This window comes from Vidua macroura, chromosome 7 (genome assembly GCF_024509145.1).
Source record: "Vidua macroura isolate BioBank_ID:100142 chromosome 7, ASM2450914v1, whole genome shotgun sequence".
Lineage (NCBI taxonomy): Eukaryota > Metazoa > Chordata > Aves > Passeriformes > Viduidae > Vidua > Vidua macroura.
Genome location: NC_071577.1, coordinates 25005960 through 25033660, shown reverse-complemented (window position 1 = coordinate 25033660; position 27701 = coordinate 25005960). Strand labels below are relative to the sequence as shown.

The 27701-nt window shown below is 52.3% G+C and overlaps 3 protein-coding genes across 11 annotated transcripts; 2 read left to right on the top strand and 1 right to left on the bottom strand.

The window, feature by feature from the left end:
• Positions 1-586: 586 nt before the first annotated feature.
• Positions 587-7045, bottom strand: CNPPD1 (cyclin Pas1/PHO80 domain containing 1). The gene is made up of 8 exons (XM_053981859.1): positions 6796-7045; positions 6508-6610; positions 4040-4121; positions 3374-3494; positions 3160-3288; positions 2920-2981; positions 2551-2668; positions 587-2035 (listed from the first exon to the last, which is right to left on the bottom strand). The coding sequence occupies exons 1-8, from the start codon at positions 6862-6864 to the stop codon at positions 1403-1405; spliced, it is 1317 nt and encodes a 438-aa protein (XP_053837834.1). The 5' UTR covers positions 6865-7045; the 3' UTR covers positions 587-1402.
• Positions 7046-7536: 491 nt separating this feature from the next.
• Positions 7537-21351, top strand: RETREG2 (reticulophagy regulator family member 2). 3 transcript variants are annotated; one of them, XM_053981858.1, is made up of 9 exons: positions 7537-7882; positions 9663-9769; positions 14544-14574; positions 15308-15443; positions 16776-16860; positions 17638-17775; positions 18100-18194; positions 19076-19211; positions 19902-21351. In XM_053981858.1, exons 2-9 carry the CDS (start codon positions 9706-9708, stop codon positions 20624-20626), a joined length of 1410 nt encoding a protein of 469 aa, XP_053837833.1. In that variant the 5' UTR covers positions 7537-7882; positions 9663-9705; the 3' UTR covers positions 20627-21351. The 3 variants fall into 3 exon arrangements, with proteins under 3 accessions (XP_053837833.1, XP_053837830.1, XP_053837832.1); XM_053981855.1 differs by lacking the exon at positions 7537-7882 and adding an exon at positions 7895-8059; XM_053981857.1 differs by lacking the exon at positions 7537-7882 and adding an exon at positions 7896-7998.
• A 466-nt stretch (positions 21352-21817) lies between these two features.
• Positions 21818-27647, top strand: ZFAND2B (zinc finger AN1-type containing 2B). 7 transcript variants are annotated; one of them, XM_053981785.1, is made up of 10 exons: positions 21818-21910; positions 22655-22749; positions 22995-23086; positions 23156-23309; positions 23969-24120; positions 24575-24682; positions 24849-24918; positions 25451-25527; positions 26142-26220; positions 26480-27647. In XM_053981785.1, the coding sequence occupies exons 1-10, from the start codon at positions 21856-21858 to the stop codon at positions 26516-26518; spliced, it is 921 nt and encodes a 306-aa protein (XP_053837760.1). In that variant the 5' UTR covers positions 21818-21855; the 3' UTR covers positions 26519-27647. The 7 variants fall into 7 exon arrangements, with proteins under 7 accessions (XP_053837760.1, XP_053837759.1, XP_053837765.1 ...); XM_053981784.1 differs by having other exon boundaries at positions 26139-26220; XM_053981788.1 differs by lacking the exon at positions 21818-21910 and adding an exon at positions 22207-22533 and having other exon boundaries at positions 26139-26220.
• Positions 27648-27701: the final 54 nt, after the last annotated feature.

Genomic DNA, 27701 nt, shown 5'->3' with positions numbered 1-27701 from the left:
GTGCTTAGACCAGTCCCACCAGCAGCATCCTCCAGTTTCAGTATGCCCTCCCTGCTCATGCCTGTTTCACCCCAGCATAGCATCTGCTGCCCTCCTGGCCCAGCCTGGTCTCTAATAGGAGTCTATTATATCCCCTATTCTCCTAGGAGAGTACTGAATCCTGCCACTGGACAAGGATGCGAGAGACAGGAGCTGCCTGCTTGGCTGGAAAGGGATGCTGTGTTTTTGTCACGGGGCAGAGGTGGCTGTGTCAGTGACCCGGTCACGCCCTTGCTGCTCAAGGCTCACTCATTAACAGGTAAGACTTTGGAGAGCAAAGAGCAGTGAAGAGAACATGCATTCCCCGCATTCCCAAGGATGGAGAGCCTCCTCTCTCCTGTTGTCCCTGCCTGCACCAGACCTGATATCCCTCATGTCAGGAGAGAGACTGCAGGACAGGCCTTGACAGGTCTCCTGGGCTCACTGGCAGCACCTAGGATTTGCCTTGCACAGCAGCTCCAGGAGCAGGCACAGCTGCATGGACGTGGCTCTGCTCTGGGGCAGGCATGCTGCCAGTATGGAGCAGCTCAGTAGGACGAGGCAGGCACACAGCAAGAACTACTTTTATTGGAAGAGATTTGCATCTACAAAAGAGTGAAAAACAGGTGTAAAATCCACAGTAAAAAGAAGGGGCATGATGAGCTGGCCTGGTCAGCAAGACAAGGTGCCTTCTTCCCACTCTGAGGAGCAGTCAGGCACTATTTTCTCACAGACACAGACAGCTGGGGTTTGGGATGGGATCACAGAGCACCCCAGATTCAAAACACCCAACACAGCAGGATAAGGAAGTTCAGCCCTAACCACACCTCATCCCCACGAAGCCCAGTGGGGCACAGCCACATCAGGGTACCTGCTTATTTGTTACTCTTGCAAGTTCCAAGAAGTGGCCTAACAGCCCCCAAATGTAAATACTGCTATGACCAGCCTTCTCGCTCCCACCTCCTTCAACCTCCTCTCCCCTACCCCAGGCACCCCGCCTTCTCACTGGGGTCACTTAGCCCCTCCACCCTGCACACACAGTCCCAGCCTCCAACATCCCATACGCCATCTCTGTTCAACACCGCTCACTACAGGACAAGGTACAATACCCCCTTTGCACAAGCACCCCAGCCCAAAGGCAAACCGTATTTACCCTCCAGCTATTAAGTTCCCACCCCAGCAAGCCAGTTCTACCCCAACCTGTCCCAGCAGCCCCAGGTGAAAAACATCCCTGCCCTAGGTGGGGGGACACAAGTGCTGGTTTGAAAGTAATGCAGGAGCCTTCAGCCCCATGCAGTTCCAGGGATCAGGGGTCCCAGAAGTGCAAGGAAGTGAGTTGTGCCACACTAGAAGGGAAGGGGAACGGGGCTGCTGTCCTACACTCCTAGCTGGGGAAGATGAAGCTCTTGATTCTACTGAGATCCATTGCAGTATGCAAGAAGCACTGCTTCAGCCCCAGGGGGTCCAGCCAGTCCTCACGGTTGGGGGCTGCATCCCATGTGGGGCCCGCAGTGGCTGAGCAAGCATGGCAGTGGAGCACCGGAGGAGCTGGGAGCACGGCGAGTCCAAAAGGGCCAGGCTGGCTGGGGGCTGCAGTGGGGGTGGTACGGTTGGATCTCTCACAGGCAGTGGGCACTTTCCGGAAAGGACCTTGTGGGAGGCGCCTGTGTTGGGCTAGATCAGGTGCCTTTGGGTAGGACAGGGCTGTCATCACGCTGCTCCACAGGTAGAGTGCAGTTGCTGTGACACCTCCACGATGTGGCTCCTTGGTCGTCTCATTCTCCCCCAGGCAACGGGTGCAGCCGGCTGAGGAGACATTGGGCAACTCGGGCTGGGGTTGGCCAGGGGCTGGGGCTGGCTGGGCATCCAGGTGGCACCTCCTCTCCTCAGGGAACAGCGCAGGCCGGGGAGCTGCAGCGCTGACACTCCTTACGCACACAGACCGGTGCACGACAGTGATGGAGGTGAAGATGGCTGCGAAGCCTGTCAGGTACACCACACCCAGGAGGCAGGCCAGCTAGGGAGAAGCCAAATGTTAGCCCAGACACCCCCAGCAACAGCACCCCCTGCTAGCCATGATGTAGCATGGCCACGGTCAACCCAGCAGCCGTGATAGGAAAAAGCATCACCAGCTCCAGGGCTGGATGCTGAGAGCAGGCAGCCACACTGCTAATGGTGGGCAGCGCATAGCCTGCCCAAAGCTGGGCCTAAATATCACAAACCAAAATGCCCCAGCTAAAAGCCAACAGTTCCTGTTCAAAACCCTAGCTGGTACCCAGTTGCCTCCATGCCACCACCATGTCCTTGCACTATGACTTGTGGGGCTGTGGTCCAGCACAGGGCACACTACGCAGCACACCAGGCTGCAGTGCCTGAGGCACTGCAGCTGCAAATCAGCACTTTCTGACAGCTTCCCTTTTCAACAGAGAATAATCCAAGGTGCTGCTCTCAGTGGAAAAGAGGGTCCTGCTCCAAATCCACAGCCTGCTGTGTCCCATGTTCTTGCAATTAGCTGCTCTCCTATGCCCTTACCTTCACCACTTGCTGGTAGAACTGGCCCAGCACATGCTGCCACATGGACTGCTCCATGAGGACACACAGATCTGTGTAGGTGAACCAGCCACGCCACATGCCCTGTTTTTCAGCCACACTGCAAGAAAAAAAAAAAAAAATAGGGGAATGGTGGATATGAATTATATGGACCTTCCCCATAAAAGCATCTTCAACCCAGGCAGGCTTGGAGAAGACCCTGCTTAAGCTCTCTAGAATGGAGCTACAGAGCCTAGCTATGGCTCAGAGGTGTCCCAGCCTCTTATTTCACTGCAGCAGGGCTATCTCCAAGCAGGGGCAGAGCCAGGCTACAAGACAGATAAAGGGATCATCCCCACCCTAGACACCTACCGTCCTTCCAGCCAGCTCAGCACTTCAAACAGCTCCCGAGGATCTGTGTAGAGACTCCAGTCCTGCCAGGACAGCAGTTAAAGGTCAGTGCAGTCAAGTCAGGTCACCCAGCACCCAGGCACATCTTTCTCTATCCCTTCACAGGAGCATGTGGGACAAAACCAGAAAATCCAGAGTCCCCTCGATGTCTCTTTTTCCCTGCTCTGTGAAACACTTGGCAGCAGTTACAGTTTCACTTACAATGGCGCTCAGGAAGTTCATCTCCAGTGTGTTCATGGTCTGGACATCCACCTTCCCTGCTGCTCCCCACTCGTCGTTGAACACCTCCTCTTCCTCGCCCTCATCATACAGATACTTACTTGCAACCATCTAAAAGTAGCACAAAGGACAGGATCTCAGCCTCCACTGCACTCACTTCCCGCCAGTCCAGTTACCGCCCTGCCCTGCCACTCACCATGGAGATCAGGAAGAGGTCTGAAGAGGAGATCTGCTGGAGGTATTCAGGGTTCCGGTGCCGGAGTCTCTCAATGTAAACCAGTGCCAACATCATGGAGCAGGGTGAGATGCAAGCTTCCCTGTAGGACAGGCAAGAACCAATGCTACAAAGGTCCCAGGTACCAGGACACAATTTGGCTGCTCCCTCCCCATGCAGACAGTAGGAAAGTTTAGCAAATTGCTACATAGATCACAGCATTGCCAGCTCTGTGCAAGTTGTCCTGAGCTGCAGCATAGAAAGTGCCAGGAATGCAGGGTGGAGAGCGACAGCCCTGGTTTCTGTTCCCAGGCACAGTCAGCTCCAAACTGAGCAGCCCTGCCTGCACCAAGGCATGCTGTGAGGGCTCAGCCGCCAAGAGGAGAACTCCAGGTTCAAATCTGGTTACCCAGGGAGCTGCAGATCCAGCCAGTACAGACTCCCAGTAACAAGACCACATATGCACCCCAGAGAGAAGGATGAACTCGAAGCCGGCTGCCTGCTGTCCGTGCCTCCAGCTTCTCTTTGACATTAATCAGGCCTAGGCACAAAGCCAGTGGCTGGCCCAGGAGACAGAAGTAAGTCACAGGTAAGACCAGAGCTCCAAGTTCTAACACGGGACATGAAGGGACAGGTTTTGCTTCTTACCGAGATACGTGAGACACGTATTTCTTCTGAAGTCTACGGATAGGACTAGGAGCCACTTTCTGCAGCAACTCCACAGCAATATCTAGGACAGAAAAGCACCAAAAGAGTTAGTCTCGTGTGGTCCAGCCCATGCCCACCTTTCCCCTTCTCCCTACAAGCCCATCAGGTCTTGGTGTTTGCTCAGCCCTTCAAGTTAAACTATGAGGCCTTATGAGAGGTCAGGGACAAGTGAGGAACAAACAAACATGCAGGGCATGTTTGATGTGAGTGCAGGGCATGTAAGAGGATGTGAGTGACCAAGGCCCTGCGGCAATGCCAGATCAGCAGGTCTGTGTCACAGGGAACCACCAGCAGTCAGCTGCAGAGAAACATCCTGCCCTCACTCTGCAGGACTTCAGACAACCCTTCTGGAGGCCTTCTTTCTTCTTGGGCCTGATGTCACACCACATCTTCATGGTCCTTTGCTCCCCTCCAACCACCAGCACTTTCCCCCTCCAGATCTCATCAGCATGGATCCAGCCCACCCTTACACCACCCTGAGATGAAAAAGCACCAGGTACCCATGTGACCATGAGCCTGAAGGCACTAACAGGTATCAAAGCACCCGATACGGTGTAACTGCAGCTCAGCCTGCCTTCCTTGCACTCAGGGACATGCCTCAGCATTCAAGCACAGACACTGACATATACTGGCAGATGGCTCCAGCAGCTCCCATCTCACTCCCCTATACAATAGGACCAGCTGGGGGCATCCCAATCAGCACTACAGTCTGATGCTAGGCAAGAAGTGCTTTAGACAGGAAATTAATTTTGTTTCTGAGCCCTTGGCTGACAGCAGAGCTCATTCCAGCAGCCTTGCATTTCCAGCTACCAGGGGAAGCATCACTGCACCCCTTCTTTCTACATCTCTCCAGCACCTAAGAGAATCCATGTACTAACATGAGCGATTTGCCCAAAGAGCAGCAACCAAGCTCAGAAAACACTGCTCTGAGGAACTTCCCTACACCATTCAGGCCACACCACTACTGTGATGGACAGCCAGGCAGACACAGCTCCAGCCACCCACTGGCTGTGCCCAGCCTCTCCCACTGCTGCTGCTCTCTCTGCCATTCCAGGCCACCACTGTGCCACCGCAAAGGCAGTACTAACACCCCAAGTGATCCCTACAAGCTCGTCCTGATATGAAACCAAATCCTTCAGCCCACAAATCCAACTCACAAGAGTGTCCTGTCCTAGAGGGAATGGACAGCAGCTGATCAGTTTCCCATCTCACAGCACACTGAGTGTGGTTACTGTTCTTCTGTCTCCAAAGGAACAAATTCACATTTCAACTCCTCTCCTCAGCCAGCCCCATACCGCCTTCTGCAACCAACCTCCAATATCAAAGACCTTTTCCTGCTATTCCAGTCTCCCAACAAGCCTCTATCTTGTTTGAGAACAGTGTCATAAACTTGCCATGTAGCAAGGACAGATGTACCAAAACAGATATCATAGTCCTGGGGCCCCATTTTTTGAAAGCAGTTGACGAAGGAAGGCTATAAAAGCAGATCAGCCCATGGACACATTCTCCATGTGCCACTCTTGCCCCCAGCTGCTGGAACCACAGCATTTCCTGAGTGCAAGGCAATCCTTACAGTTAATAGCCCCAAACAGTTTTCCTGCATGGCTGTAGCCTTTGAACTTTCATCCATGGAACAGTCCCACCTCGCACCCTGGTATAATGTCAGCCTCGAGCCTCCCTCACAGCGCTTGTGCTGGAACTCGTGACTCCCAGCAGTGCCCAGGCAGCTGGCTGCTCGGCTGGGTCTGCCCTGGCACCACACACTCAGCATCCTCCTCCTCACCAAGGCACATCACACACAGCATCCTGGCAACTTCAGACTGTTTCCCTAGCAAGCAGCTAATGGAAATGCTGAGAACTCCACACAGTGAAGTCTAGCAAATCACTGCATGCCCTTTTTCACTCCTCTCCACCATCACCTGCACGAGCTCCTCAGCCTTAACCCAGCCATGTCCTTCTGCTCCCCAAAACACTGCTGAATCGACAGGAAAAAAATAATGTGATTCAGACAAACACAGCAAGAACTTGTCACCTTGGTGCTCACAACTAGAAGTTGAACAAAGCCCTGAGTGTTTTGCAGAGCACAAGCAATTATTTAAGACAGCTCTCAGCAGGAACAAGTTCACAACCTGCTCTGCCGAGGAATTCACAAGCAATTTAAAGGACTTTATACACCCGTATAATGATGTCAAAAATGCAGCAACGAGCCAGACAGGGCAACAAAACAGAGAACAGAAACCATGAGGCTCTGGCATCCTGCCCTGCTGTATTGTACTGAGCGGGAAAGGCTGGGCAGGGGTGGGATTTGGCAGGGGGGAGGAAGCAGGTGACCTACTCGTCTCGGCCCCTTGGGCTACTTCCAACGCCCTTGACTCAGCATTCCCATCTGGGGACAATCAGCAACCCACCTGCCACAGGGCTGGAGAGATTATCCAGGCTGCAGTCTTTCTCCCAGCCATAATAGAGCCGCTTCCGCACTCTCTCGCTCAGCTGCTGGTGCCTGGGCAGGAACTGAAGGCAGACAGAGGAACGTGAGGAAGGCCCGGAGTACTCCTCATACCATGCTTTCCACCCCAACCCAGTTCAGGGCTACACCGGGCCGGGGCGTGCGGCCACATGGGGCTCCCCGGGAGCAGGGGATAGGGGGGGATCACCCCGAGGGCCTGCTAAGAGCAGGCTAGGCCGCGGACACTCACCGTGAACTCCTGGAACCCACTGAGGGAGAAGGCGCCCTCCTCGTCCAGCAGCAGCTCGTCTAGCTCCATCTTGCCCGCTCGCAGGCCGGGGGCTGACAGATCCCCTCCGGCGATACGGGGCCGGCTCTGAGGGCGCGGCGCCGGTCCGCTCCGAGGCCGAGGCCCGGTGCAGTGTCGGGAGCGGAGCCCTCAAAGGCGCTCCCAGCCTGACCGCCACTGCCCGCCCTGCCGCCCTTCCTGTTCCGGCACGGGGGCGCGGCCGGTCCCCGCCCCTCCCGCCGCCGGGCGCACGCGCGGCCGGTGTCACCCGGTTCCCCCCCCCACCTCGTCCGTCCCCGGGCGCACGCGCGCGGCGGCAGCGGCCGCCGGTCCCTCAGGCGGTGCCGCCCGCCCGGGCCGGTGACAGCGGCACCTCCGCCCTCTCTCCCCCCCGCAGCCATGGCGAGCGGCCGCGCCGAGGAGGCGGCGGCGGCGGCGGCCGAGGAGGAGGAGGAGGAGGCGGCGGCGGCAGCAGCGGCGCGTCTGGCGGCGGCGCTGCGGCAGCGGCTGCGGGGCTGGGAGGCGGCGCTGGCGACGGCGCAGCGGCTGCTGGTGTGGGAGAGGCCGCTGCACAGCCTGGTCACCGCGGCCGCGCTCGGCGGGGCCCTCTGGTGAGCTGGGACGGGAAGGGGGACCGGGAGCCGTCGGTGCCGCCCGTCCGGTTCGTGTTCGTGCCCGTGCCCGTGCCCGTGCCCGCAGCGTGCGACGGCTGCGGGGCCCGCGGCCATGTCCCTGGGTTCCGGCGGCGTGTGTTCCCGCGGCCCGCACCGCCGTGGGATATGCACAGCCGGGAGTAGCCGCGCTGTTTTCCTCTGACAGGCATAAACAGGCCCCTCCCTGAAGGGAGAAAGTGCCAGGAGGATTGCCTTGTCCCGCGATAATAAAATGCAGATGGGCCCAACTGGAGCCTCGCCCGGGCACGTTTCTGCTTAATTTTTGCATCCGTGTTTTTATCAGTTCGTTTCACTCGGTAACTGCGGTCAGAGAGCTCCACGGCCTCCTGCGTCGGCAGCTGCCCTGGGGCGTTTTATTTAAACCCTTCTGCTCGGTAATCTTTCCCGGGAGGTGCTGATTTTTCACTCAGCTTTGGCGCGAGAGCATTCCGCCTTCCTGTTTTCCCTTCTCTGCCTCTTCGGCAGGGCAGCAGCATGAGGAGATGGGAGTGTGAGTGGCAGAGCCCAGCTGTCGATGGGAATGAAAAACATCCTGTTTGTTTGTATAAACAGTGAGTCAGTTTTACTGATAAAAATGCTCTCAGCTAGTGGCCTTTACAGAGAAAGGTCGGAAGTGGCCAGGGATAGAGTTAAATGTTGGTTGCAGATTGAATAGGAAGGGGCAGATTCTGGAGTTAAAGGAGGGAAAAATAAGTGACTAAATAGCCTTTGAAGTCTCTCTGATGAGGCAGCTTATGTTCTGTTCCCTCATCCGTACAATTATCAGAAGTGTCCGAGGTAGCCAGACATAAACTCTTGGACTACTCTACCAGCTGAAAAGTCTCAGAGCAGAGCTATGAAGTGAGAAGGAGGGGGAGAGGTGCAGGTGGTAGGGGAGATGGCAGGGATAGTGGACAATGACAGCCCACAGACTCTTTGAAAAGGTAGGGAAGAACAAAGAGTGCCCAAAATATGGGACAGCAGAGAGAGATTTAAATAGAGGAGGAAAAATAATTTAGGGTCCCACAGAGGAATTCAGCCAGGATCTTTTAACTGCAATACATAAATGAGACAGAATAGGAAATTCTTCTGGAGATGATGTGTTAAGCTACAGAATTGCTGTTCAATGAGGAGGAGTACAAACGTCATTGTTTAGGTCATTAAAGGTCCTGTAAGCCCATGAAAAGTGCAGGTTTTGTTCTGTGCTGCTCAGTGAGGCACATTTCACTTCCAGTTCTCCACCTGTGACTTGGTGGGAATCCTTCCTTGCTCTGCACTGTGAGATTCTCCCTGACTACAGTCATTGTTCGGTGTATTTGTCATTAGTTACTGGCAAACACTCACTGAAGAGGAGCAAAACTGCTCCTCCTTTCTGGAAAAGAATATTCATTAAAGAGATGAAGGTGAATGCATTTCCCTGATATTTTTTTCTGGAGTGAATTAAAAGCAGCTTCTCTGAACTAGAGAAAAGGATGAATGCAGACAGCCACTGCTGGCACAGGTGGCACCGTGGCACCTTTGCTGTCGAATCTCTTTGGCGTGGAGAGATAAACTCTTTGAGTGGCATTGCACAGCTGTGTGTGAGTAGTATTGTGTGAGCTGGCAAGTGGCTTGAGCCAGTGTGTGGATGTGGGACATTAAAGGTTTTATGATAAAGTCAAGTGAGCAACTAAACCATTTAAGTGCTAGCTAGGCACTGGTCAAACAGGGAGAGGTTTGTGGTAAGAGACTGGGCATCTAGAATGGCAAGATGCATTACCTGCATGTAATGCTGGACCTTGCCATGACAAATGGGATGTAGGTTTTCAGCAAACAGGCTGAGTGGCAAACAGTTTTTCTGCTACAGCAGTTTGTCTTTATGTTATCTAGAGCCTCCAACTTGAGGATTTGGAGGGACTTGTACAAGTGAGCATTAGCTTTGTTTTGCAACCTAGAGAGGAGCTCAGAAGCAGGGAAGGAGAGCACTGGAAGATGGCAGGGAGTGAGCTGTCTGGTGGTGGGCAAAGGCACCATTTGAGAACGTGCTGTGGTGTGGGTGGGTGTCTGCAGAGTATAATGCTTGCTACAGTGGCCCACAGCAGTTGGGTATTTCTGCTTTGAGCTGTATCTATTTGCTCACCAAGAGCAGTAATTTGCTGCCTTTTGCCTGTTTAACAATTTTTGTTTCATTTCTAGGTTGTTTTCCTCCACCTCCCTGAGACCCCTCTTTCTCCTCAGCATGTCCCTTCTTGGCATCCTCTTGTTGGAGAAGTGGAAACCCAGGTTCCTGTTTGATTTCCCAGGTATGTGATGATTAGCACTGTAGATAGTGACAATGGTTCTAGTGTTACCAGCTGCTGGGCTATGGCTTTAGCCCTTCCTGGGCTCTGTCAGCAGTCATGTAAGTCCCACTCCTACTTTAACTGCAGTCCCAGGTACTGGTGCTGCCTCTTATCTTTTTGTGTCAGAGGATTAGGATGTATCCTAATATTCTGGGCATGGAGAATTGCTCCCAGTGCTGAGAAATTCTGGGAGTGGCTAATTTTGAGAGTGACTAAGGGGCCCAGCTAGCTTGCCAGGGAAGCTAATGACAGGGATGATGTGTTTCTGCTGTATCCTTTCTCTCCTGAAAATGTGGCAAAAAGATCATTTCAAGTCTGAGCACTTACGGCCAGCTGAGCTGAGGGAAGGAAAGGAGGGGAGGGAAGTGTTTTGGTTTTAGTTAAGTTCAGTGTGGGCTTACACCATGAAAGAAGCAGAGCAAATGAGAACCACTTCTTGTGGCAGATAGCAGAGTGGATGATGAAGTCTGACAGCAGCAACAGTTAGTGTATTGTACCTGTACTGAACAGCATCTGATCTCCAGCTAATCAGTGAGTCTGATCACCTGTCTTATCTTTCCCTTTTATTGAAGGGTCTGTGCCAACATTAGACACAAAAGCAGCAAGAGGAATGGCCTCATAAAGATGGTAGACATGGATTGGCTGCTGTCTGCTTTGAGTGCCTCCTTCTTTGGAGTTTATTAAATGACGGAACCCAGACCTGCCTACTGCATCTACTACTACTGTTCAAAGGCAGCTCAGGGCCCTCCATCCCTGCCTCTCTACTCTAGGGAGAGTTCCCAAATGAAAGCCCCTCTATATGTGTGTTTGTAAGGTGCCCTTTATTTGACCTAAAAGGGTACTGACTTAAAGGGTGCTTTCACAGAAATCCTGATAAGATTAGGTATGTTACAGCTGTAGTCTTGAAACTGTTTGCTTTGTGTGGTTCAGGTAACCAGGCAGTTAAACTGGACTGGCCAATTTAATTTCCTGCTTATTCACATTGGTTTTTTAAGGGAATAGTTTAAAGCCAACCCAAACCACTTCGCTTGAACTGTGTCCAGAAATGCAAAAGCCTGTGTCCAGTACAGAATGGTGTCATTGAGGCAGGTGGGGGTGGAATCATTCCAGCAAGTACTTGGCCTGTAAAAGTTGTGTTGTCATAGAAGAAATAGGAAATTCATACTGAAATCAATTTATATGATGCAGAGCCATGAAGAATAAAAAGAAAAGCAAACAAAACAGCAACACCAGGGATTAGGCTCATCCTATGCTATCAGCTCTGCTAGAAGTCGGTGCACATCCCACTGCACCTCTCCTCAGTTTTCTTCACATATTTCATGCCTTCCTGCTTTTCTGCTGCAGAGAACAGGGACACCTTTCTGATGTGCCTGTTTAGGTCACAGCCCTGATTTTGACATGATCCACTGGACCATGTTTCCTTTCCTTCCATGAGGAAGAGTGGTGCTCTGCATTCATGAGGGGCCTCCCATTGAATTGGTACTCCTGAACACTTAGGGGTTCTTGTTTGGCTCCCACTTCCTGCTGAAGCAGAGCTGCACCTTTGTGGCTTGCCTCCTTAGTGCTTCCTGTTAGTCTTTTCTGGAGTTTTGGGAGATGGGTCAGTACCATACCTTCAAGAATCAGCACGTACATACACAAACCTCAGCTTGTGACATTTGTGTATGTCTCAGATGACTACTTATAAGATGACTTCTGAAGGAATGCTAAAACCTCAGCATATATTTTGCAGTTAATCACACACTGTGATCAGGGTCACACTAACAGCATTAAGATGTGCAACTTTTTTAGGCCCTTTCAGAAGGGACTGCATATTTTCAATACCCATGCAGGGTATTTTCTCAATATCTACATGGAGTTCTACTTAGATACTATTTAAGGACTTAGGAAGCATCTCCAGTTTCACCTGAAATGGGTATCAAGTAGGCATGTTTTGGTGGTAGCATCGCTATTTGGCAGCTGTGTTTTGGTCAGTGCAGGAGAGTGCAGTGTGGAAGACCTCTAGCAAAAGTTGTGTTGCAATTGAATGTTAGTACTCCTTCAAAAGGGCCCCTGCTTTCTAGCTGAAGTTTGCACACCGATGAAGAATGTCTCTTGGAGAAGCGTTGAGGACCTATAAGAGCCAAGGAATCCATCAGCAGTAATTTGTCAGTACCAACATATAACCTAAACTCCTGCATGGCTGTCTGATCACCAGGCTCTCAGAAGAGTCTGATGTATGTCAAGTGATTTGTATTAATCCACAGTCCAGTGTGAAATGCTGACAGATTTCAGCCAGTTATTGACAATCTGAGGCCAGCTCTGGGTGTCCTGCTTGCCAACTTAGTTATACTGGTGCTTGACAGTATTTCAGCACAGGATGGAGTTAATAAGCCTTAACTAAGGGACCATTTCCTGTTGGAAATGCTCTAGGTTTTTTGGGATTGGGCTGTTCTTACAGTTGGTCTAAGACTCCAGTGCTTTGAGATGGGCAGCAGGCAGACTGCTCTACTACAGGAAGCAACATACTGTTGATCTTAAAGACAGCTTGTGTTTTGCCAGATAGTTGAAATCATGTGAAGACCCTGCAGCCTGCTGAAATGTTCTGCTCCCCAAAGTGTCTCTGAAACCTTCAGGATCAACTGAGGAGAATTGTTTCACTCCCTCTGCTGGCGTATTTTGGATGGCTTGGATGACTGCAGCCAGTCGAGAGGAGTGGGGTTCCTGTGCCATCCCACTTACTGTGTTGCTGGCGCCTCTGTCCAGCAGAGGTGGCGAGCATCCCAGCTCCTCATTTGATACACTGTGCAACTACACAGCTGAGGGTGTAGCCAGCCCTCACAGACTGGCCAGTGCCAGATGTAATGTATTTGGTGATTTAGCGCAGGTAATGGATGAGGCTTAGAGATAGAGCTGGATTTCTGTGTGCTGCGGTTAAGCAGCTTTAGATTCCTGAGCACAATAACAAAACACAGCAATGGCGGTTGCAGGAGGGAAGCAGCTGCCCTGTGGGGGTGGAGCTGCATTCATAATATTCACACTGCAGCTCAAGCTCCCTCTGTGAGCTGCCCCGGCCACCATGCCAAATGCTCGTGGGCAGAGGAGTGAGTGGGCAGCCCAGTCTGAGAGCAGTTGACTCCTCTTGTCAGGCCTGATTACTGGAAATCTGGGTCACGCTCTCAAAGAATCGCCTCCTCCCTGGGTGGTTGGCCTCCTGCTCCACTGCACGAGCCGGCTGGTGCAGTGCCTGCAGCGGGAGGAGGAGTCTGGCAGACTTGGCCCAACACCCTGTGTCTTGGGAGAACAGTGGCAGGGCTGCTACAAGCAGTTGGTCCCTTCTGTGGCTTGAGCTGGGTGGAGTGTGAAGTCTCACTGGGTGATTGCAGTGATGGTTGTTCACATATTTGGTGCATTTCAGTGAGGGAGTCACTGCCACTCCTGGGCTTTGTGCCTGGCTGGTGACTCCAGGGAGGATTCAAACCCCTTTTTGCACACGTTGCATTTCTTTAGCCCATTTCTAACTATAAGCCTAATCTTTGTGGTTAAACTCTCCTCCTTTATTGTAGTTCTGTTGACATGGTGACATGCAGTGTGACATGCAATGTGGGGGACAGGGTTAGGATAATAACCTCATGTACCAAGTTTGCTGCTGGTCAGACAGCATCAAAGATATATCAGTCCCTGCCAGCTCTAGGACAGTAGGTGAACTGGTACAGGAGGGTAGACCTCAATGAGCTATCACAGCATGAATAGGGCATTGTTAAACACAGGAGACTTACAAAGACTGTGTTGATAGAAGAGCTTTGGTTGAGCCCTGTACAGCCTGAGACACCAGGCAGCTTGATATCACAGATACCCAAATTTGTAAGCAACCAGGCTGATGAATTTCAATTGTTATAGAATTTTTTTTTTCTCAGTGTATCTAAAAGCAGAGCATAATCATACATGACCTCTGCTATTGAAACAACACTCCTCTTTTCAGTACTACGTGAACTAAGTCCCTGTTTGGTCATCACTGGTTTCAGTGCAGAGAGGAATGGGAGAGCCTTTCCCTTGTCCTTATCCAGAGTGATGGACCTTAGGAGTATAGTTCTATCTGTGCCTGGCACAAAAGGCTGTCAGGGGACATAAAAGAGCCCTAAAATTAGAAAATTATGCACAAGACTGCTATTTGTTACTTAATTCCATGGGAGAGAACGAAGACAACAGGGACATCTCTGGTATTTGTACATAGCATTCTGCCAAGGACTGGGCTGGTCAGTGGGAAATGCAGTTCAGACCTCCTGGTTGCCATGTTTAGCTCCGAAATGGAAGCTGAAGCTTTGCCCAGCTCCAAAACTGTGCTGGCAGCCCCCTTTGAGTGACAAGTGCTGGCACCCACTGTGGGAATGGCAATGCCCAGACATGTGGGACACCAGGAAAAGCTGCATGATTCCTGAAGCAGACAGCCCCATGTAAGCACCACGATACACATCAGATATGAGTGCCCTGCTGTGTGTGTGTTGGGTTGCAAGGTGTGCTGGGGTGCCCAGAGACCAGTGCTCTGCTGCTCCAAGTCTTCAGGCACGCTTTGCTAAAGCCTTTGCAGCTCAGGCTCCAAGCCAGCAATTCCTGCTTGCATGAGAGCACAAAGAAGGTCCCCAGGGTGCATCCAGAGCTAAGGATGATACATCTGCAGCTCTGCTCTGTTCAGCTGGTAAAAATGTCGGGTTGTATTTTTTACTTGGCTGACTAATCTGCTGTGTTCTCTCTACAGCACAGCCATCAGAGGAGCCAGGAGGAGAGAGGTAAGCTCACAGATGTGTTCCTTGGTGTGGGGAGAGTGGGGAAGCCTTAATTTAGTATGGTGATCTCACCTGTTCTTTTTTTCTGTTGTAAATAAACTGCATGGCTCCTGCTGTGAAGCATTGCTAGTGACTTCTGCCCTGGTAGCTGCTTATCAGCTCAGGAGCCACAGTTTGAGACTCTGGGGAAAGCTAGTGTTCTTTCAGTAGTAATAAAACTCAAGTACTTCTGATGTTAGGAGTTCTTAGGTTTATTCCCTGGATCTGTCCTGAGCTATTTTAAGAGTCCTCCAGAGAGAAGATCACTGAGACTGATTTCCACAGGCTGAACATGCTCTGTCTGGTGGTGTGGCTTGCATCCTTGGCTGTGGTTGTAGATCTGAGCACCTCATTCTGCCTACCTTGGACTTGGTGCCAGAGGAGGCCATATAACTAGTTCCACCTCCAGTGCTTCTGTCTGTGTGGCTTTGAGTAAACTGCTTTGCATCTTGGGCGTGTGGCATGGGGATTCTGTGGCATGGTATCTGCTGCTGCTTTGCTCAGGTGTCTCTTGACTTTATTCCTGATTGAAGGGGAAAACTGTCTCCAAATCAAGCATCTTCAGTAGTTCAGTTGAAAATGCAGTCAGTATTGTCAAGCCTTGGTAGGGAACTCTGTTTCCTGGTGCAGCTGTTCCTGTCCCCCAGGAAAATAGACCATGTTCAAAGATTGTCTTCTTGCTCTTGTCTGTCTCTAGTGAGGGAGTGACTTCAGGGGCACAACCTCACCTGCTCAGTGTCCCTGAGTTGTGCCACTGTCTGGCAGAGAGCTGGGTCACCTTCAGGCTCTACCTGCAGGAACTGCTACAGTACAAGAGGCAAAATCCTGCCAAGGTAAGCTGGAGATACCTACTCTCCTGTGCAGGGGCTTTTATATCCATTACTAGTGCCTTAAGAAATGAAAGAATGTAAATTTAGTATTTTTACAATTGCTATCCCTGTCCAATATTTGCTGTTAATTCCTTGCAGATTCTATGTCATGGGAAGTTTAAATAATGAGTAATTGACTTCCAGTATTTGTAAACTGGAGCTGAACTTAACCTCTCCTGTGAATGGCTTGCTGTACTTGATTTCATTTCTTAGTGTGCAAAGGAAGCTCTTAGATTGGGACTGGGGAGAAAAAAAAGAGAAGCTTACAGTCTCTGGCCCTTTCATGAGTTCCATTCTTAAGCTGGTCCTATTTCACTAGCCAGGATTGTTGCTAGCAAAGTCCAAACGCAGCGCTGTTTCTGAATGCATGGAAATTTGTCATTAAACATGTTCTAATGGCTGTGATGTATGCTGTTTGGAAAGGATTTGTAGACAGGAACTGCCTTAGCATCACAAAAAGTAGGACAGACCAACCACTAGGATTGTGTCAGGCTTCCTGACATTCAGTATGCCAAAAGGAGTGGGTTTCTAACACTGCTTATTGCTCCTTTTCTGTCCCAGCCACGGGGAGTAGAAGACCAGGTCTGAAGATACCCATAAAGAATGAACTCATTGGGAGCAAAGCCCATAGAGGAACCTTAGCTTTTGCAGACCCTCTCCATTATGAATTAAACTCTTAATTGCAGGATATAGTCCATATCTGAACCCATGCCCTGGTTTGCAGATGGTCTATTCTCACTTCCCCCCGCCTGCCCCCAGGAGAATGTAAGACAAGCCATCAGGGCTGCACCATTATACTTCACTTTTTCCAGAGGAGAAAGGTCCTGATCTGATGGGAACATCTACTAATGCTTCTGCCAGCTGGCTTATGGCACAGCAGTGGCACAGCATCTGGTACTCTGTAACAGGTTCCTGTCTCTGTTGGGACAGTACAGTTTTCTCCTGAAGTACTAAGCTCTACAGAGAGATGTACAAGTGGCAATTTACAGTATCCCATCATATCCTCAAGGAATGTAATTTACTTCATAAAGAACTGTCTGATAAAGTTGTGATTTGTTTTATTGGGGCGTTGGGTTACCTTGGTCATCCAGTGCTTGAACCTCTAATGCTTACAGCTTAACCCAACGGAGCTGTCTGAGTTCTGACTGTCAGCACCTGAATGTACTTGGTGCAGAGCTGACTGACTGACTTGGTTAGGGCCATCCCTCATGTTGCACTGAATGGGTTTCTGGCATGGGTTGCATAGATGTATCTCTGCCTCTTGTCACTTCTGTTTGTTCCTCTCTCTTCCTTCAGTTCTGCATGAGTGTCTGTGCAGGCTGCCTGATTCTGGCTGTAGTTGGACACTATGTTCCAGGCATAATGATCTCCTACATCATTTGTGAGTATAAGCAGCGCTCTTGTCTGACTTAAGCTGAGACATGACCTAACTGTGCTGTTGATAGGCTGGTAAAAGCAGATTTGTAGTATTCTCAAGGGGATCTGTGCTAGATGATGAATCAATTTTCAGGGAATGTGTTCCAGGAAGTCTCTGTAAGCACATGCATGCAGTACTACTGCAAAGGCAGGAGAGGGAGCCGTGACTAAAACATCGGTGCCCTCTGTTCCCCACTGCTGAGGCTGTGCTGACCGAGGCTCCAGGGAAGCAGGAAGTTACAGTCTCACAGTTCCTAAAGTGGACAAATCCATATCGAAAGTGTTGTTAACAAAGCTTTATGTTGGGTAAACAGACCTTTTTCACTGCATCATGAGACCCTAATAACTGTGTTCTGGTGCTCTGCTGCAAGTGCATCTACACATGAGCTCTATGCAGCTACCCATATAAAAGTTCTGGTAAAACTTAGTTTTAATTCTCATTTAAGCTCATTTCAGGGCTTCTGTTGCATGTTCAGTCTGGGGTGCAGTGGCTGAAGAGAAGGGCTTATGCTTCATCTTAACATAAATTTATATTCTATCTAAGATCTGGCAGTAAAACCTGGTTAATCAAGCAGCTTTGCAATGAGTAAGAAGAGCCATGGATGTGGATTTTTAGGCAGTCAGATGGGAACGAACGTGCCATTGAAATGTGTTTCCCTTGAAGACTTTCTCAGTGGCACTACAGGAAGAGTCAGGTTGTGCTTGATCTGTCTCTCACACTCTCTGCATTCCATGTCCACAGTGCTCAGCATTCTGCTGTGGCCTCTGGTGGTCTACCATGAGCTGATCCAGAGGATGTACACACGTTTGGAGCCTGTCCTGATGAAACTGGACTACAGTATGAAGGCAGAAACGCTGCACCACAAGCATGAGAAGAAGAGTAAGGAACCACCTTCTCTCTGGCTTTTTTTGGTGCTGTATTCCTAGGGTGGAGCCATAGCAAAAGGACAATAGGAGACCATGTCTGCCAACACTGTGTAGTGACAGGTTGCAGGGGAGCAGGGGAAGAGAGGTGGAAACTTAAGGGTTATATAGAGAGCAACTATGTGCTCCCAGGTGATCCTGAGAACAGCACATGGGAGCAACAGATTATGCTTGTTTCTAGGAACCCTGTGCAATTTCATGGAGGAGGTACTGGATAATGGTGTATAAAGGCAGAAAATTCCTTCATTGTCATGTAAAGCCTTTCTTCTCTTTCTCACAGAACGACAAGGGAAGAGCGAGCCTGCAGCAGGTGATGAGCCAACAGCAGAGACAGAGAGTGAGAGTGAAGCAGAGCTGTCAGGCTTCTCTCCAGTGGTAAGAGCTTAGCAGGAGCCAGTCCCTCCTCTCTGGTCTATAGCAGCTTGAGAGCCAAGGGGTGGTCTGAGTACAGCAACCATGATAACACACAGCAGAGCAATAAATAACTTCTTTGCAGAATTCTAAGGGGAAGAGGTGATGTGTTTGATGAAGGCCATTGTCTCCAATCTGGGTACTGAGAATTAGGTGCCACAGAGCTGGTGACGCCATAGCAGGGCAGAGCCAGCCATGCCCCAGCCTCCTGCTGACCTCAGAATTACTTTGTTGGTTATGCTTCATGCTCAGAGAATGTGAGCGTCTCCTGAAGAAATGAACTTCCCTGCTGTAATGTGCGGGGGCTCCTCAAAACCGGAAAAGGGAGTTGAGCAGCTCTAGTGTCTCTTACACAGTTCTCTGTTTTCAGACAGATTGTGTGTGACCTTTCTATATTCGCACCACAGAAACAAACCAAGCAGCAGCTCTGGGCATGTAGCTGGGCTGTGAGGTGGGAAGCTTGTTTCCAAAGGAATGTGGATACTTGAACCGCTGCTACTTGTAGAAGGCTTTGTTGTGCTCTGTGTGAATGCAAAAGGGAACAGGTGTTCTCCTTGGTGAGCCCAGCAGAAGAAGGATCTAAGCCTTCTGAGACTCCTACAGTCTCATCCCATCTTGTGCTGCCTCTTTTGTGTTCTTCACTGAGAGCAGGCAAACCTTTGGGCAGTGATTTATTGCAGGAAAGCCAGTGAGCTGAGACTACCCTTCCCTCCAGTGCAGGGAGCACTTTGCCAGCATACTGTCCCTCCAGCAAGGACTTCTGCCTGGAAAGTCTGGCGGTGCCCATAGGCAGCATGGGTACTTAGACACACCGGAATTTGTCTCTCTGCCTTCATCCCATGCAGGTGGATGTGAAGAAAACTGCCCTGGCACTGTCAATCACAGATTCTGAGCTCTCTGATGAGGAGGCTTCTATCCTGGAGAGTGGGGGCTTTTCCGTTTCAAGGGCTACCACCCCACAGCTGACGGATGTTTCTGAAGGTACATGATGGAACACCTTGCTGCCATTTAGGCCCATAACAATGAGTCATACAAATGGGAGGACAGGGAGAGAACCCAGATATTTGCATGGGAAGAGCATTGAAAGGAGGAAGGAAAAGCAGTGCAGCATGCCCTGACTTCATGGCTGATCATAAGCTGGTCCTGAGTGGCCTCTAATTATTGCCCCACAAAGCAATGCCATCTTGTGACTCTAGCGAGGGAGCAAGGCCACCCACAAAGTCCCACAGAAATAACTGAATAGGATAGTCACACGCCCATAGATGATGCTGGGGGAAACAGGTCGGACTTACTAGCTCAGAGAAGGATTGGTTAGTGGTAAAGAACATGGAGGTAACCACTCAGTGGCCACTTGGGTGTCTGGGAAGGAGCAGGCAGGTGATGTAAGCACAATTTTCCTGACCTTGGGAGTTTTAATAGGAGGCACTAAATGCAGAGAGCGTGAGCTGGAGCAGGAAGTCCTCTCTGAGCACAGAGCACATAGAACAGGATCACAAAAGAAACATTACACATGAATCATGCCACTGGCAGAAGGGAATAACTGCAGGCCTCTTCCTGCTGTACTCCAAGGATGGGGAAGGTACCTTAAAGTCAGCTGTGGTGCATCAGCTGGGGAAGGTGGGTGGGAGGTCAAGGTGAAGGAACATGTACCTTAATGCTGGTGCCTTTCAGACCTGGATCAGCAGAGCCTGCACAGTGAGCCGGAGGAGTCATTTTCCAAGGACCTGGCAGAGTTTCCATCCGTGGAAGAATATCATTCCAGAGACCTGGGACCACAGAGTGATGAAGACACGTTTGGTGTGCCCCTGGGTCCTGAGCTTGCCCACGCTGCCTGTGAGCTGGACTCAGCAGACAAAGAGGCCGCGGACTCTGACCTCTCCATCCTTCGCCTCGCGTCTCCTCTCCATTTTGTAAATACGCACTTCAATGGGAGTGGGCAAGCGGCAGGAGGCAACACAGAGCCAAAGACTGTCCCTGCCCCAGGCCTGGGCATCTGCATTAACACGCTGAGCGAGGAGATCGTCACCACTGCCATCACCACAGCGGTGCAGAATACCCTTTCTGCCCTCCTGCGGTCCTCAGAGGCCAGTGAGGGTCCACCCCTCTCCGAGTTCCTCCCCATGGAGCCTGAAGAGAAACTGAGCTTCCAAGCACACCTGTCAGAGAGCGAAGTGGTGGAGACAGAGACAGAAGCTTCACCAGAGGATGAGGAGGAAGCAGATGACTTTGAGCTACTGGATCAGGGGGAGTTGGAGCAAATGGATGTAGAGCTGGGGTTCAGAGAGGAGCAGGAGGCACAAGAGGCTGCTCAGTCTCCCTCCTCTCCCATGCTTGCTGAGCTGCCAAAGCAAGGAGATGAGGAGGAGGCAGTGATGACAGCAACATCTATGTCTTAGGTCTTACCTGTGCTCCCCCTTTTCCTCCATCATCACTGGAAAGAAGGAAAAACTCACACAGTGAACGTGCAGTGGGTTTTTAGATGTTTGTGTTGACTGGGATGGAAACGCATCAGTGTTAATGTGCTGTGTCTGGAATAATGAATCCTTTCCATCCTTCTAGAGCCTGCCCTTCACTGGCTGAGCAGGAGGCCCTGCAGCTGGGGAGGAGCCGGCTCCTAGAAGCCTTATGTCACAATTGAAACACCAACCCCAGCAAACGCTTCCTAGTAATGGTGCAGTATTTCGGTCTGTCTTCTGTTTGTCTTTTGTTTTGCACGCTGAGTACTGAGCTAGCTGTAGCTGCTGCTAATACCCACATCCCCAGTAGGACATATGCAATCTTATTTTATTGGGTTTTTAAATGGCTAAAAGTGTAAATAATTTTAACTTTCATTGGTTTTGTCTGGGGGGAGGGACGGGGTGCACAGTCAAATGTGGCTCTCAGGGGCAAGCAAAGGGAAAGGGGTCTTTGAAGCAGAGGGTAGCAGTAAGGGGGCAAGGGAAGACGGGTGTTGTGCAAAGAAACTTCTTCTGCAGACTGTTACTGTCTTTTGTGTCACTGCTGGAATAGGGTGTTGGGCGATACCTGCTTTTTTTCCCCTCTCTCATTTGAGTTCTGTTACTGGGTGGCTGTGGAGTTGATTTTTTTTGCAATCAATGAAATTCACTCCTGGCCCTGTTCAGTATTCCAGTTTTTTGCTGCTGTGGCATCTCTTGCCTTCCACACCACTGACCCTTCTAGCACCCCATCCGGGCTCTGCTGGGCATCCTAGCATGGCACCTGGAGACTCCGAGGTGACTGGAATAGAGCCAGGAGCTTTCTTACACGGCAGGATCTGTGGTTTGTGTCCCTTGGGGCAGAGGAGGAAGGATGGAGGGACAAGTTCAAGCTGTCCCATGGCGGCAGACACCTCTTGCTGGCCTGGCAGGGCAGGATGGTTCTGGCGATGGCCCTCATGGACTCCGCCTTGCCCTGAGCCTTCCCCCGGCGCCGGGCAGGTCTCTGGAGCTGGTCTTCCCACGGGTCCCAGCGCTGCTCCCGGAGGAAGGGCATACGGAGGGGAGAGGGGGCCGTCCGGCGCCGCGGGGCGGGGCGAGGCCGCTGGGGCGGGTCTGTGCCTGGTCCCGCCTTGTGACGCCCCGCCGGAAGCGGGCGTGGCGGGGCCGCCGGTGGCGGCAGTGCCGCCATGGAGTTCCCGGACCTGGGCGCGCACTGCTCCTGGCCCGCCTGCCAGCGCCTGGGTGAGCGCCGGGGGAACCCGGGGGGTGGGCACGGCTCGCACGTCGGCGAGACGGCCGCGGTCTTGGGCCTGGACGGCACGGAGCGGGCAGCCCGGCCTGCGGGGGGGCGGCGCCGGGCTCCCGCTCGCTGGCGGGGCTTGAAGGGCGGGACGTGTCGCCCGTGCTGCCCATTCCGAAGGGGTCCCGATCCTTCCGGCTCCCCGCGGGCACCCCGCTAGGGCGGGGCTGGCTGTCCGTGCCGCTAGACCGGGTTTCCGTCGGTGGCTCTGTCCAGGTACGCGGCTCTACCCTGGTGCGCAGTGGCTCTTGCCCGGGAATAGCGGGGCAGGGCCCGGACAGGTACCCCCCTGTCGGGCCTCGGTGCTGCAGGCTGGGGAGACTGCACGCGGCGGGGCCGCTGGGACCCGTCCATACCCCGGTTATCCCGATGGGCGAAGCCCGTAGCGACTGTGTCAGCATCACTTCCCACCGGTTTGAGGCCGGCAGCCCGCGGGGAGCTTGGTGTGATTCAGGATGCTACTCCTGATCTCGGGGACCGCACGTTTTGAGGAGGAGTGCTGGGTATTTCTGAAGACGTGGCTATGGACCTGCAGCCCTTTTGTTTTCGTGCTGGGGGATGAGAGGTGCGGCCCTGGCTTTGCCGCAGGTCACTGTTTTGCCTTCGGGAAGTCGGGGAGGCCCCCGGGTTGCGGGTGGGCAATGCTGATCTCCATGCTCTCTGCCCATGCCGTATCCTGGTCCTAGACTTCCTTCCCCTGAAGTGCGATGCCTGCGAGCAGATCTTCTGCACCGACCACATCGCTTATGCCCAGCATGACTGCACCTCCGCCTACAAGAAGGTAAGTGCAGGGAGCAGATCTCATCCACCCTCCTGCATGGAGCTGCTAAGCTTTTCTAGCCACCAGTCATCATAATCTGTGGTGACTTTGGTCACTTGAGCAGTCCCCCTTGGGATGTGTACTGAGTCTGAAGATGTACCTGAAAGCCAGGATCTACATCTCAGTGCCACAAACAGCCAGCCCTTCCTTTCCTACTGGGTGAAGTGGTTTGGGCATCTTCCAACCACACCATCTTCCTTTCCCAGAGTGTATGTCTGTGCCTCTGCACCTGCTGTGCAAGCTGGTTGGAGGGTCATGAGCAGGCTCTCAAACTGCAGTTGAAACTGTGGAAGCCATGGTAGGCAGGTCCTGAAAGGGAGAAAGATGACTGTGCAACACTCAAGGTTGCCTGGCTACCTGCTCCCAGCTCCCTTTTGTTGTCTCTGCAGGATGTGCAGGTCCCAGTGTGTCCCCTCTGCAACACCCCAGTCCCTGTGAGGCGGGGGGAAATGCCTGATGTTGTGGTGGGTGAGCACATTGACCGTGACTGCAAGTCTGACCCTGCACAACGTAAGCGCAAGGTATGTACTGTGTGGCTGTGCCAGGTGAGCTCTGCCAGGTCTCTGATAGAGCCTGGCAAAGGATGAAAACAAAACAGATTCAGCCCTGCCTGGTGCTATCTCTGGCACAGGCTGATCCAGGGAGGGTTGGTGAGCTGGAGGTGTGAGCATCTGCAGGGCTCTGTGGAGGCTGTTGGGGGAGCAAGGTGGTTATGGAGTAGGGCTGGGCAGCCAGCTGGGACATACGGATGGTAAACTGCATGCTGCTATTAGGAAAATGCAATTGGCAATTAGCTACCCCATCTTGCTAGGAGATTAAATTGCTGCAGGGAGCTGGCCTTGCAGGAATCCAGCCCGGTAGTAGCTGGAATACCCTGGGCTATCCCCACTGCACTGGCATGGAAGGCAGGAGTCCCTGGGCAAAGCACTCTTTCTCCTGCTATGCATTCTGTGGTTTTGGAGACTCTTGTCTATGGAGACTGAGGTACCAGTGAATTCCTAATGAACTATCTAAAGAAATTATTCAGAGACATCTAAGAAAGTATTCAGAGACAAATTTCAGTGCCTTGCAGAAGATAACACTGGTGGGGAAGGGTGGTCTCTGCCCAGGGCCTGGCATGGAGAGAAGGGACAGCCCCACAGCATGTGCTTCTTTTCACCACTGCTGTGTCATCTTTCAGATCTTCACCAACAAGTGTTTGAAGCCTGGCTGCAAGCAGAAGGAGATGATGAAGGTGATCTGTGACCAGTGCCACAAGAACTACTGCCTCAAGCACCGGCACCCCCTGGACCATGATTGCAGTGGGGCAGGGCATCCCCTTTCCAAAGCAGGGTGAGGGCCTGAGAACAGACTGGCTGGGAGGGGTGGGGCTGTGTTTGCCAAACTGGGGATAGGGAAGAAGCCCAGCTCATCCTGACCCATTGTCTGGGACGGCTGCATTCTCACCCTCCCTGCCCTGTGTGCCAGGGTGTCCTCCTGCAGCACCAAGCACACCAGTATACACAGCCTCTCCTGCAGCAAAAGCTGTCAGTACTGCCTGCTGACTGCTTTGCTCTTGCTTTTTCCCCAGCCCCTTATTCTGTAGCCAATGGTTTCTGCCTGTCCTGGTACAGGGTTTTAGGGAGAGAAATAGCAATTGAAACTCTTGGGAATAACAGCCACAACATGGGAGGAAGAGGAGCCAGGGAGGTGTCTCACTTATCCAGCTTGATATCCCAAGGTGTTCAATGCCTAGGAATTGCTCACAATGGTAAACAGTTTCTCACAGGTGCCCTGTCTGTCCTAGGCATGCTGCAGTTACCAGAGCCCAGGCATCTTCCTCCAGAATAGTGACTGCATCAAGCAGCGGAGCTGCGCGGCCAGCAGACAGCTCCTCTTCCCTGGCCTGTGCCAGGTAAGGTGATGGCCTGACTTGTAATTCTGAGGTGGGCATGACCAGGCTCATTTTGGCTCTTTGTGGAATGCCAGAGTAACAGCTCCTTTCTTGTACCTCATCAGGACTAATAGTCATACTAGGGCTCCCTGCCTTGACAATAATGCAGCTTTTCTTCTGCTTGCAGGGGAGGCAGAGCAGCTGTGTCGCAGACTCACAGCACCTCCCCTCCAGCTGTCATGCTGCAGAATGGGCTGGTAAGTGGCTTGGCCTGGCCATTTGGGGTGGTTTCTGTGCCCTCTAGGAAGTGACTGCAGCACATGCTTTCTAGCCCACACTCTGTAGGTGACTGTGCTCCCAGCTGTGTCTTCCCTGGCAGACAGTGATCTTGAATGCTGTGTGGGAAATCAGAGCTTGCTCTGGTACCTGCGAATGACAGCTCTCAGCTGTGCTTGGTGCTTAGCTTTCCTCAAAGGGACAAAGTGCACCAGCCATTTTCCTTGGGTGTTGTCTTTCTGTAGTACAAGCAAAGGCTGGAGGAGACTGGAAGTTGCTTTCCACTGGTATTCCTGGCATACTCCTGCATTAGTAAGCAGGGATGTGTCCCCTTGGGCAGGGGGAGAGCACCGCTGGTCTGTCAGAGCTCCAGTTTTTCACCTTGGCTTGTCTGGTCTCCTGGAGAGAAGATTTGCCCACCTTTGGCCAGGAAAGACTACCTACTACATGTGCTTCAGGGCTGCCTCATGCCCCCCACCCTGGCCAAGCTGGTGACAAGGTGTTTTGTTTCAGAGCGAGGAAGAGGCACTGCAGCGAGCTCTGGAGATGTCCCTGGCAGAGTCGGCACGCAGCTCAGCACAGCAGCCCAGGTACAGCCCCAAAACACGTGGTGTGGTGTGTTGTGTTGTGCACCCATCCTGTGTGTGAAAGGTGCCTGGGGAAGTATCATGTGGCTCTGGGATAACATTCCTCTCAGCACGTGTTTCCATATGATGCCTCTCTGGCTAACAGGGAAAAAAAGGAAGAGTCCAGAGCCAATAGGGAACTCTGTTCAGCAAGCAAGCCCTCAGCCCTAGGGGTGATGGTAGGGGACAGTGATTGACACACAGAGTAGGGCAAACCATTGTCTGACCACTTATCAGCTAGTGGGTTTGGCTGGAGCGTGATAGGTGGATTAGGGGTGTTCATGGAGGACACCCAGGAACTCATGTCCCCAGGCACAGTGCCCAGTGCTGCTAAAAGCACCATCTTACTGATTGGACTTAACATGGCTCTCCTTGGTCCAGATTTCTGGCTGCCAGCCCTAGCTGGATCCTCTGCTCCCTCCCCAGCCCCTTGCCTGTTCAAAGTTATCCTCAGTTGCTCCCTGCCTTAAGATACGCTGAGGGGTTGCAGTGAGATGCTGAAACCCAGAAGGGCTCTGAGCACTCAGCCTATGAGCCTGAGGGAGGCTGAGGCACACAATGCACCACTGTCCCAGCAGCACACAGGAGGAGGAGGATCTGGCACTGGCCCAGGCACTGTCAGCGAGTGAAGCCGAGTACCAGCAGTCGCAGCGGCAGGTGAGTGAGGCTGGCTCTGCGCTGTTGTGAGGTTGATCCTGGCCTAGCTGTTTGAGGGAGGAGGCCTCCCTGGGTTCTGCTTACTCTGGGCTCTGTCTAGCCTGGGTTTCCTCACCAGGAGGGCAACTCAGCCTGGGGCAGTGGCAGCATCACTGCTGAGCAGACATCTCTGGGAACTTGAGCACTGGATGTGCCCTCTTGTAGGAGAGAGGAAGAAGTCTGCTTGCCCTTGCTCACTGAGTGCTTCTTTCTGTTCCAGGCGCACAGTTCAAAGCCATCAAACTGCAGCATGTCGTAGGCAGGTGAGGTGGGGTGTGCCAGCGGGCACAGGAACCTGCTTGTGACCCAAGGAGCGGCTCTGGCCTCCCACATGGATGCCGTGGGGTTCTGGCCTGGACACTGGTACCAAGAGCCTCTTGCCAAGGACAGCTCATCTCCCTGGGAGCTGTAAGCAACCAAATATACACTCACACTTCAGCCCTAGTACCTATATAAAATTAGTGCAGCAAATTGCTGATGCTCCTGGGGAGGTGAAGACTGTACAGGACGGGGCTGGTACACACCAAAGTAAGCAGCAGCCCAAGTCTGCACTTCCCTGCAGTTGCCACAGCCATGTCCCAACACTGCCAGGACTGTGGGGCGAGGGCAGAGCTGTGTGGGGACATCTCGCATGCTCAGACATACAGCTGGGATGTAGCTGCCTTCTGTCGTTGGGGGCTGGATTCCATGCTCTGGGAAGGGCTGTGCCGGCCCCTCAGCAAAGAGCAAATGTGGCTGGAATGGTCTCTTGCCTGGGCGTGGCACGGATGAATGTACAGCCTCCCAGCCGTGTGAAAGCAGCCGCCTCCCTGCTGTTTGCATGTACAAGAGCACGTTGGGCCTTACCCTGCTCGGCTGGGGCACAAGACCTCTCTGAGACTGAATAGAGCTGCATTTCCTTTCTGGTTTAATATAATAAGTAACCTTGGCAGTGACTTGAATGGCAGCGTCGCTCATATGGGGTGGTTGCAGCTGTCTTCCTGCTGCCCTAAACTTAAAACAGGGCCCTGTTTAAATGCTGCTGGGGTAGGAATGCCTCCCTTCTTCCAGTTGTGTTGCTGGGGATCCCCTCCTGGATAGCAATAGCACAGAACCCCTCCTTACAGACAAAGCCCTGAGCCTATAGCCTGTTTGGGCAGAGGGGATTTATCCTGCTGGCCTCTTGCAGGGGGTCTGCAGCCATGCAGAGCTGTGCTGCTTTCCCACCTGCTGCTGTAACTGTTCCTGCCTGCAGGGCTGTGCCTGGTTCTGCAGGACTGGGCTGTCCTGCTTTGAGCAGCTGAGGGAGGGGGGTTCAGGCTGGGTCCAGAGATTGTGGAGACTTGTCAAAGTGCTGCTTGGGAGAAAATAAAAGCATAGCACAAGGTACAGAGGTACCTGAGGCAGCAGTCACTTGGTGTCCAGCCCAGAGTGGCACATCTCTGTGGAAGGTGGTTGAAGTG